This window comes from Rhagoletis pomonella, unplaced genomic scaffold (assembly GCF_013731165.1).
Source record: "Rhagoletis pomonella isolate Grant_MI unplaced genomic scaffold, Rhpom_1.0 Rhpom_scaffold_05664, whole genome shotgun sequence".
Classification (NCBI taxonomy): domain Eukaryota; kingdom Metazoa; phylum Arthropoda; class Insecta; order Diptera; family Tephritidae; genus Rhagoletis; species Rhagoletis pomonella.
In genome coordinates, this window is record NW_023464203.1 from 1 (window position 1) to 11599 (window position 11599).

The 11599-nt window shown below is 43.3% G+C and overlaps 1 protein-coding gene across 1 annotated transcript; it reads right to left on the reverse strand.

The window, feature by feature from the left end:
* Positions 1-6: 6 nt before the first annotated feature.
* On the reverse strand, positions 7-10856 carry LOC118755230 (titin-like; the record flags this gene model as incomplete). Its single annotated transcript, XM_036490078.1, is given in 2 exon segments — positions 7-1285; positions 1287-10856. Coding segments are annotated over 2 exon segments (10849 nt in total), but the record flags the coding sequence as incomplete, so codon positions are not given.
* Positions 10857-11599: the final 743 nt, after the last annotated feature.

Below are 11599 nucleotides of genomic sequence, written 5' to 3' on the forward strand. Positions count from 1 at the left end.
ATAAGCAGGTTTCTTGGGCTCTTCCTTCACTGGCTCGACCGGTTTCTTTTCCACGGCCTTAACCTCAATAATTTCTTCAACCTTTTCGAGCGGTGTATCTTCAACTACTTGCGGAGCTGTTTCGACTGGTTTCGTTTCAGGAGTCTTTACTTCCACAGCTTCAGTAGCAATGGTGGATGTAGTAGTAACTGTCGCGGTGGTCTGAGACACTGTTCCTTGAGATGTATCTTCTTCGTCAGATAAGAACATAGGTTCGTCCAGAACATCCAGCCAGGTGCTGGAAGATCCGTCGATTGGAAGACCGGCATAAGCTGGTTTCTTGGGTTCTTCCTTTACTGGCTCGTGGTCCAGAACATCAACCCAGGTGCTGGAAGACTCATCAATAGGAAGACCCTCGTATGCAGGTTTCTTGGGTTCTTCCTTCGCTGGTTCGAATGGTTTCTCTACAACAGTCTTTACTTCCACAACTTTATCCACTGCGCTCTCAACTGGCTTCTCTTTTTCAACATTTTCTTTTGGTGTTTCTTTGACTTCTTGCAGAACTTCTTCGACTGGAGCCTTTATTTCCTGCGATTCAGTTATAACAGTGGTTGTAGTGGTAGTTGTGATCTGAGACACTGTCTCTTCTTCGTTGGATAAAACCAATGGTTCTTCCAGAACATTCATCCAGGTGATTGAAGATTCATCAATAGCTGGTTTCTTGGGTTCTTCCTTTTGGGCTTCGACAGGTTTCTCTTCTACAGACTTCACCTCAATTTTTTCTTCGACTGGAGCCACAACTGATTGCACTTCTTCAGCATTTACAATTGCTATCTCTTCAACCACTTTCGGAACATTTTCTATAGGTTCAACTGGACTCTTAACTGGTTCAATTTGTTCAAACTTCTCGATTGATTTCTCATCGACCACTTGGGGAACTTCTTCGAATAGTTTGGTTTCGGATTCTTTATTTTTCTCTGTTTCACTTACAACAGTGGTTGTAATAGTAGTTGTTGTAGTTGTCGAAGTCACTGTTTCTGCAGAGTTTTCCTCTTCATCAGACAAGAACATAGGCTCATCCAGAACATCCATCCAGGTGGTTGAAGATTCGTCGATTGGAAGACCAGCATATGCAGGTTTATTGGGTTCTTCCTTTAGTGGTTCAACGGGTTTCTCTTCAACAGGCTTCCTTTCAACAACTTCTTCCACTGAAGTCTCAATTGGTTTTACTACGTCAACCTTTTCTAACGGTTTCTCTTCAACTACTTCCGGCATTTTCACCACAGGTTTGATATCAGGAACCTTAACTTGTTCGACCGGTTTTTTTTTCAACAGTCTCCACTTCAACTACTTCTTCTACTATGGTCTCAGCTGGTTTTACGTCGCCAATCTTTTCGATTCGTTTCTCTGCGACCACTTGCGGAACTTCCTCCACAGTTTTTGTTTCACTAACGACCGTTGTTGTAGTGGTAATGGTCGAGGTGACATTGGACACATTTTCGTCGGTCTTTTCAAAGACTTCTTCAGTAGGCTTTTGCACCTCAGCGGGAACATCATACGAAAATAGGTCGTCATCTTCATCAATCATATCCTTCCATGATTTGGGTTCATTCTGCCCGGCAAAATCATCATTATCTTCGGGGTGGTCGTAAGTCGAAGTAACTCTCTCAGAGAAATTGTTCCATTCAAAATCATCTAAAGTCTCTTTGTGCGCCGAAACTTCAACTGCAGGCCTCTCAGCGACGGCTCGCTCAATTCTTTCAATTGGCTGTTTCTTTTGTGGTATAGCTTTTACCTTCTCCGCTTTAGACGTTGGTCGACTGCGTTCATTACTAATGAAATCTGTAGTAGATTGACTAACTATTGTAGCCCAGGACATCTTAGTAGGAACAGCGGGGATATCGGAGTATATTTCAACCTCTTGGACTGCCGTAGGTTTCGAAGCTGGCTTCTCTTTTGGCTGCGCCATTTCTTTTATTTGTTTCGCTTGTTTAGTACTCAAAGTTTCTAGCGGCTTTTCTTTCGGCTGTGAAACTTCTTTTCGTTGTTTCAAATCTTTCTTACTCACAATTTCTTTTGGTTGTGCGGAGTCTTTAAGCTCAACCTCTTTTTGACTTGCTATCTTAGCCCAAGTTAAAGTATTGGACTCTGTTGCAGGCAATTTCTCATATCTTTCAGAGTCACTGTCAGATGTTGTCGGCAGTGATACATCCTTTTGAGTACTTTCTTTAGGCGCTTCGGTGCGCTCCTTTACTTTCTTGCTCACAGGCTTGGGTTTCTTAAACTTTTCAGATTTCTTTGGTGCTTCAACGACAATTTGCTCAGGCTCAGCTACTTTCTCTGCCTTCTTACGTTCTTTTATATCATCAACCCATTCGCCTGGTCGTTTTACTAAAGCTGCCCAAGAGAATTGTGGGTTTGCAGGCGCTACGGGTTCTTTTGTTTCAATTTGTGGTTCTGGCTTCTCGACAACCTTTGACACTGCTGCTTCAATTTCCGCAACAGCGTCGGTAGTAGCAACTACCTCAGTCCACTCAGTTTGTTCTTCGATATGAGTGTCAGTCTTTTTGGAAATACGTTCAGGCTTTGATTTTGGTTTCTTATCTTTATTTTCCTTTTCCTTTGTCTTTAGAGGCTTCGGTTTTTCGACCTTAGGCAATGGTTCTGATGGTGCTTTATGTTTCGTAATGGTTTCATCAATCCACTCGCCTGGTCTGCTTACTAGTGAAGCCCAAGATACGATGCCTGGCTGCGATTGTTTTGGAGCGATGTTTTCAGGCACAGCTGGCGCTTCAACTGCGACATGGTTCTCTTCTTCTGATGTAATTGGACTCTGACTATTTTCTTTTAGTTCATCGGATTCATCACTTTCTGTGGACTTTACTTCTTCTGCCTTAGTCGGCTTGTGCACGGGCTCTTCTTCTTCTTCTGGCTTGGCTGGTTCAATGGAAACATCTCTGTTTTTATTTTTCTTGGATTTTTTAGGCTTACGCTCCTTTTCTGGCGCTGCTGGTTTTTCTTTTGACACCTCTTTAGCTGATTTCTTATCAGCGACAGTCGCTTTTTTCTCGCTCTCGGTAAACACCTTCTTGGTTTTACTAACGATGTCGTCCACCCATTCACCGGGTGTCTTTACAATAGATGACCATGACATTAATGGTGCACGAGTAGTTTCGAGTTCCTTCTGAGGTTCTTTCTGTGGTTCATCCAAGACGGCAGGCTCTGGCTTCTCCTCCTCAAGTTCAGCAGTAATATTTTCTGGCACCTCTTTCTCCATAGTTTCTACGATTTTTACGACCTTTTCTACCTTCTCAGCCTTACGTTTTTCTTTCTTTGTTTTCTTTTGTGGCTCATCCTTTCGTTTGACTTGCTCGACTGGTGTAACCTCAGGTTCAGCTGGTTTTTCGGAAGGTACTTTCTTGTCTTCAGTCACAGCTTGAATTGTGCTCGTTTCCCCTACATGCGAATGCTCACTAAATACGATATCAGCATAGGATTTACCCTTCGGCGCCTTTGAGTCTCTTGTATCCTCAGGAAGTTTAAATACCGGAGCATCGGCATTGAGTTGGGAAGGCCTCTCACTAATTTTCTCTTCTGGCTGTTCTTTATGCGACTTCTCTTCTCTCTTTTGTTGTTTGGATTTTTTCTGCACTTTCTCGGTATGAACACTTCTTTCATTTTCTAAGAAAACCACATTTTCATCAGCATCCGTTTGGCGCAGGTAGGATGGTGTAAATTCGGGTGCATTAGGTGACAATTTGGACGTAAATGCAATATTTGGTTGAACAGGTGTTGTATCTTCTAACACACTTGACCACGTATCAATGACAGACTTCTCTTCTGGTAATGGCTTGCTATCGGACCACTTCGACACAATCAGAAGGTCGCTTTCGCTGATGCTTCTCTCTTTACCATAACCATCTACTGGAGGTGCTGTTATCTCTGGCGCGAGTGGTACATTTTCGTAGGGTGCAAATGTATCTGTAGTTTTTATTTCTAAATTTTCAAGTATGTTTTCATTTGCCGACTTAACAGTACTTTCAGATTTAACCTCATCCACGAAAGATACAACCTTCTCTTTCTTAGTTTTGTCGTCAACTGGTTGAACTATGTTTTCTTCATTCATTACAGTAGGCAGTTTAGGTTGCTCATCTACCGCTAACATACCCGCAGTACTTTGCTCTATAGCTTCAAACATGGAACTGGTTATGGTGGTAATCTGAGATAGAGCATGCTGGATTTCATCGATACCAATAGTTTCGGTATCTTTAACACTCTCAGACACCACAGCAGGCTTAATGGGCGTTTCTTCAACTGGCTTCACATCTTCGATCTGCTCGATCGGTTTGTCATTGGTCACTACTGAAACTGTTTCTACAAGTTTTGGTTCTGCAGGCTTTACTTCTACTACTTCACTAACAACGGTGGTTGTTGTGGTAGTGTGAGACACCGTTTCTTGAGATGTTTCTTCTTCGTCAGATAAAACCATTGGTTCATCCAGAACGTCCATCCAGGTTGTGGAAGATTCGTCGATTGGAAGACCGGCATAAGCTGGTTTCTTGGCTTCTTCCTTTGTAGGTTCGACGGGTTTTTCTTCAACAGTCGTCACTTCAATAACTTCTTCCAGTGGAATCTCAGGCGCTTTTACTTCCTCAACCTTTTCAAACGGTTTCTCTTCAACCAATTTGGGAACTTCTTCTACAGGTTCCGCGGAAATCTGAACTGGTTTCACTTCCACAACCTTTTCGATCGATTTGTCTACGACCGCTTGAGGAATATCTTTTACAGTATTGATTTCAGAAGTTTCAACTTGCTTTACTTCTGTTGCAACAGTGGTTTTGGTGACTGTTGTTGTGGTAGTCTGCATCACGGTTTCTTCAGAGTTTTCTTCTTCATCAGATAAGACCATAGGCTCATCCATAACGTCCATCCAGGTTGTGGAAGATTCGTCTATTGGAAGACCGGCATAAGCTGGTTTCTTGGGCTCTTCCTTTATAGGTTCGACGGGTTTCTCTTCAACGGTCTTCACTTCAATATCTTCTTCCAGTGGAATCTCAACAGATTTTACTTCCTCAACCTTTTCAAACGGTTTCTCTTCAACCAATTTGGGAACTTCTTCTACAGTTTCCGCGGAAATCTGAACTGGTTTAACTTCCACAACATTTTCGATCGATTTGTCTACGACCGCTTGAGGAATATCTTTTACAGTACTGATTTCAGAAGTTTCAACTTCCTTTACTTCAGTTACAACAGTGGTTTTGGTGACTGTTGTTGTGGTAGCCTGCGTCACGGTTTCTTCAGAGTTGTCTTCTTCATCAGACAAGACTATAGGCTCATCTAGAACGTCCATCCAGGTTGTGGAAGATTCGTCTATTGGAAGACCGGCATAAGCTGGTTTCTTGGGTTCTTCCTTTATAGGTTCGACGGGTTTCTCTTCAACAGTCTTCACTTCAATAACTTCTTCCAGTGGAATCTCAACAGAATTTACTTCCTCAACCTTTTCGAACGGTTTCTCTTCAACCAATTTGGGAACTTCTTCTACAGGTTCCGCGGAAATCTGCACTGGTTTAACTTCCACAACCTTTTCGATCGATTTGTCTTCGACCACTTGAGGAATATCTTTTACTGAGCTGGTTTCAGAAGACTTAACTTCCTCTACTTCGGTTAAAACAGTGGTTTTGGTGACAGTTGTTGTGGTAGTCTGAGTTACAGTTTCTTGAGAGTTTTCTTCTTCATCAGAGAAGACCATAGGCTCATCCAAAACGTCCATCCAAGTTGTGGATGATTCGTCTATTGGAAGACCGGCATAAGTTGGTTTCTTTGGTTCGTCCTTCACTGGTACGATGGGTTTCTTTTCCACAGTGTTCACTGCGATAATTTCTTCTACTGGAGTTTCAACAGATTTAACTTCCTCAACCTTTTCGAACAGTTTCTCTTCCACCTCTTGAGGAGCATCTTGTACAGATTTGGGTTCAGAAGCTTCTACTTCCTCTACTTCGATTACAGCAGTGGTTTCGGTAACAGTTGTCGTAGTGGTCTCAGACACAGTTTCTTCAGGTTTATCTTCTTCGTCAGAGAAAACCATAGGCTCATCCAGAACGTCCATCCAGGTTGTGGAAGATTCGTCGATTGGAAGACCGGCATAAACTGGCTTCTTGGGTTCTTCTTTTACTATTTCCACGGGTTTCTCTTCAATAGTTTTCACTTCGATAATTTCTTCATCTGGAGCCACAACTGATTGCACTTCCTCAGCCTTTACGATTTGTTTCTCTTTGACCACATTCGTAACTTCTGCTATAGGTTCTACTGGGATCTCAACCGGTTTCACTTCCCCAACCTGTTCCATCAGTTTCTCTTCGACCGTTTGAGAAATTTCTTCCACGGTTTTGGTTTCAAGAGTTTTGGTTTCCTCGACTTCAGTGACAACACTAGTTTTGGTAGTCATTGTAGTGGTGGTCTGGGTTACCGTTTCCTCAGATTTCTCATCTTCATCTGACAGCACCATGGGTTCGTCCAGAACATCCATCCAGATGCTGGAAGACTCATCAATTGGTAGGCCAGCATAAGCAGGCTTTTTGGGCGCTTCGTTAACTGATTCGACGGGGTTCTCTTGAATAGTCTTCACTTCAACAACTTCTTCCGCCGGAAGCTCAGCTGGAGTATCTGCTGGTTTTGCTTGCTCAACCTTTGCAATGTGTTCTTCTTCGACCACTTTTGGAACTTCTTTAACGGGTTTGCTTTCAGAAGCCTTTACTTCCACTGTTTCTGTAGTAGTAGTGATTGTAGTAATAGTGGCGGAGCTTCCCTGTGACACTGTTTCTTCAGATTTTTCTTCTTCTTTCAATGTCTCGATTGGTTTGTCTTCTATTTTCTTCACTTCAACAACCTCTTCTACTGATTTCTCAAGTGGCTTGCCAACTGTTTTCACTTCTTCAAGCTTTTCTTTCGCTTTCTCTTCAACGATCTCTTGATCATCAACACTCTGTTGCACAACAGTGTCCACAAAGTGTTTCTCTGCCTGCTTAATCGCCTCAACATTGTATTTCGGAGTTTCGTAGTTGAAGTAATTGCTAACGCTTTCTAGTACACTTGCCGTTGCAGCAACTGCAGTCGTTAGAATTGTGGTCGAGGTAATTGATTGCCTAGATTTATCTGTGTTCGACTCTTCCTTGCTTTCAGCTGGTGCGAAAGATTCGCTTATTTCTGCTGGCTTGACTTCCGCAACTGCGGTAGCCAATTCGAGTTTCGGCTCGACGTGCTTGACTTGCGAAGCTTGCATGTCTGCGATTTCTTCACTTGTTGACGAGGTTGTGACCTTAGTAGTCACGGTGGTGGTGGTGGTGGTGGTGGTTTTCGAAACTAACTCATCTTCTTTAACCCCTAACTGAATCTTTGCAACCTTTTCAATTAAATTTGCTTCGTCTATATCACTTACCTGACTTACAGCGGGCTGCTCAACTTCCGGTGATTTCACGTTTTCTTGCAGGGTTTGGTATCTCACCTCAGCTTGTGCTAGCGTAGAAACATCATATTTTGGTACATCGTAATACAAAGGAATATCACTCGAAACTACACTAATGACCTTAGTAGGTGCGTCGACAACTGGCTTAGCTTCGTCTTTCTGTGATAATTCTACTATTTGGGGTTCACTAGGTTTGTTACTCACTTCAATGTAGCTCTTTTCGGCCAATTGCAACTCATTTAGATTATATTTAGGTACCTCAAAGCAAATTAGTGCAGAATTATGGGCGCTAGTTTCTTCGATTAGCACGCTTGCGCTAGGTTTTGCAGCAGGTATTTCATTAGCAATAGCATTGTTAGTGGGTTCTGCTGTTGCAGGTAATTTGGTGTGTACTACTTGCACTTCTTCTTCTTCAACCTGAGTTTCTGCCTTAGGCTCGATTGGTGTGTCGTCGTGTGCGGGTACCTCACGCTCAACTAGCTCGTGATACGTTTCCTCACTCTTACTAACTTCCCTAATCTTAAGCGATTTATCCTCAACCAAGTCAAGGAAAATATTTTGTTTAAACTCAGTTTCACTGCGTTCCACGCGCGCTTCTTCAACAGCAGTCCTACCTACTTGTGGTGCCTCCGGTTGCTCGCCTACTTCACTAGTCTTGCTTGCTAAGCGTTCTTCAGCTAGCAGTTCTACCGTTCTATCTAACTGTTCCTGTTTGAAAAAGTCTTCTGGTAGCGCTGGTCGCTTTTTCTTATCTTTCTTAGCGAGTTTCTTCTTAATGTCCTCAAATAATTCTTGCTCTTCAGCTGTCATTTCTGCTACAAAGTCTGGTGTGTCCGCAGCCTGTGTTTGTTGTACAGTGGGCTCTGCTAACTTTTCAAACTTTTGCGTGTCGTTTGCTGAGGGCGGTCTGTCGGGTATGGCAATATTATTCACTGTTATTAAGGAAACACCTTCTACGATAGTAGCTAATGAAGTGTTCTCGTTGTACTCGCTGCTTTCTGTAAAGCGTTTCTCTACCACACTCTCTGTTGTTAACTGATCTATAATTTCATCTTTCTTTTCTACTACTTTTTCTATTACAATTGGCTCTGCTAACCTAGTCACCGCTTCCGTGGTAGGCAGCACACCCTCCGGTAGCGGAGTTTCACTTCCAACCGTCACACTGGAAACCTGTTTGCCTTCCTCTACTTTCACGTTACTGCACTCGTCTAATACCTCATCCGCTGTCACCTGCTCTTCTATTATCTTGTGTATAATTGATTCTGTACCTGTCTCAAGCTTAACCTCTTCCTCTACAACCTTTGTGCCCTCGCTTGACTCAGCTGTATTCTCCAACTGTGTTGTCAATGTTTCGGTAACTTTTAGGGTAACTGGTGGGAAATCGAAATGCATTTTCATTTTAGGGGTTTTGTATGTCTCTTCATGCGTTATGAGTGCAATCTTTCGCACTTCACCCGATTTGGGAAGACCGTTGTAACTTTCGTCAACCAGCGTTAGCGGTTCACCGTCTTGTGTTTCAACACTAGCTCTTTGTAGTGTGGTTAGTCGAGTACGTTTGGTAACGGTAGTGGTAGATTTTGATGTTTGTTCGTTAGATTGTGTGGTTAGCGTCTTATTGGTAATTGTAAGATCTGAGGTCGTTCTTGTGGTCTCCGTAATACTAGTCTGTTGTGTTTGGTGCGCTTGCTGTTCCTCAACATTTGGTAACACTTTAGTGTCAATATCAACAACTTCAATGCCAGTACTCTTCTTTGATTCTACTTGCTCGCTATTGGCCGAATCAATAATTTGAACCTCATCAATACCACTAGGTACATCATAAACATTGTCACTGCTTTCAGTTGGTGCATATGCTGTTGGCAAAGGTTCAGACAATGAGCTGACGTCAATGGTTTTCACACCCGGCATTGTAGCCTGTTCGGGCATTTCAATTGAGGATGTTACTATGACGTCATCTGGATTATCTACCTCTTTCAAAAGTATACGACCATCTGAAGCAATTGTCTTATTCAATCGCATTGTACGTATGGTTGTGGTTTTTATAATAGCGCCATCAGTTTGCGTTGTAGTGGTTGAGCTTTCGCTAGGCTCTTCAATAACAATTGGCGAGTTTCGCAGCTGTTCATCGCTTGGCGACTCGCTCGTTTTCGTATGCGCTGTTTCGTCGCAGACGTTGGCGGCGGAAACAGAATCGTATGGTATGCGTCTAACAAAGCTTGTCGTACGCACAGTCACAGTTTTTACTACACCACCGTTCTCTTTTTCATGCTCGTCGGTGGGCTCAACGGCAGCTGTCTCGTCTGCAGTATTCTCGCTCGCCGTCGTCGTACTCTTTTCGCTGCTGCTTTCTTCAACGTTTTGTGTTATTCTTTTAACTGTTTTTGTCTTGCGTACGCGTATGGTTTTAACCACCTCGCCGGCAATTGTTTGATCTGTGGCGTATTTTTCAGTTGTGGGCAATACATTTCTGATTTCGTATGCATCAGGTGTATCTACAATGGCGCTATGCTCCTCCTCCACGCGTGCTGGTGGATACTCTTTTTCTTCCACTACTTGCGTAGCTTCACCGATTTCCGTAGCTTCGTTAACATTCTGTGACTTGATGCTCATTGTACGTACTGTGGTGGTCTTTATCACACCACTATCATCGACTTCGCGCACAACTGATTCTGATTTCTCAATTTTCGGTTCTTCCTTCGCTTCCTCTGCCACGTCAATGTCTTCTGCTGTTTCTGACGCCGTTGGCTGTGGCTCCGGTGACTCTGGTGACGCTGGTTTCTTCTGCATTATCTTCTTGACGAATTTCGTCTTGCGTACAGTGGTGGTTTTCACCACGCCGCTTGCGTCCTCTGCCGGTTGTTGTTCTGTTCTATTTGGTATTGCACTTATTTCATTCAGGGGCTCTGTGGTTTCTAATACAGGCTGTTGCTCTGTAATTGTTATTTCGGCGACTTTCTGCACAATCGCGCTAATCGATTTAGCATCGGCGTCTAAGTCGGTTACTTGCGGTAGTCTCGGTGACAGATGCGTTTGCTTCTCGTCGCTTAAAAAGTCATTTGTCAATGTTTTTAGATCGTCTATGCGCTCAGTGGGAGTTGGCGCAGCGAACTCAACAAGTGGTTCTCTTTCATCAATATCTAATGCGAAGGCAACTTGCTTCGGTGACTTTCTTAAGGGTACTACTGTGACATTGCTGAACGGTTCAGGGATGTTTGCTTCCTGCGTCACTGTTACTGTTGTTTCAGTTTGCCGCGGTGTTAGTTCCGTTGTAGCGATAACCGCAGAAGGCTTATCTTCAGCCAAAATATGAGTTCCGCTCTGTGATTCTGCTGGAACTACTACTTCCTCAGTAACTGCTGTGACCGGCGCTACTGTTGCTGCTTTAGTCTCCTTTTCTGGTTTACTTTTCTTTTTCCCCTTCTTATCTTTCTTTGACGTTTTTTGCGATTGTTCAGCAGTCAGTTTCTCAGCATTGAGAAAATCTGTGATATGAGTTGTTACATTCTTTTCTACAACTGCATCAACTGACTCGACAACTGGCTCTTGCGCTGGCTCATTCGTACCAATAGGCACTTTAGCCTCTTCACTAGTAGGCGTTAGCGTCATGGTTTCCAGCTTGAACGCCGGTTCTCTTTCCACTACATTGACTATCTTTTCAACCGGACTTACATCCTCACCTTCTTCGATTAGCACTTCCTTACCGTCGATGATTTTCGTAACAATTTTGCGCCTTATCACAGTAGTTGTCTTGGTTATATTACCATCAGTAGTGGTTCTAGAGTAGGTCTCTATTTTGGGTTCGTCCTCGGATACGCTGATGACTTCCGCAACTGGCTCATGGATCTCATGTGGCAGCGGTAGCGGTACCGATTTACCTTCAACGATGCTAATAGTTTGCTCTACCGATTCATTTGGCGTTTGCTGTGTGGTTTCTGCTTCCTCAACAATTTCCTCCTTTCCATCGATGATTCTAATTATTTTAGTACGCGTAGTTAAAGTTGATATCTTTTTCGTTGTTGTTTTGATGATCGATGTGGCGTAACCATCTGTTGAAGAAAACTCTTCGCCGACAACAGTGATGGTCTCATCGGCGGGCGCTTCAGTGGCATTCAGCGATTCCTCGGTCTTGACGTGGATAACGGGTTCTTCTACCGTTGA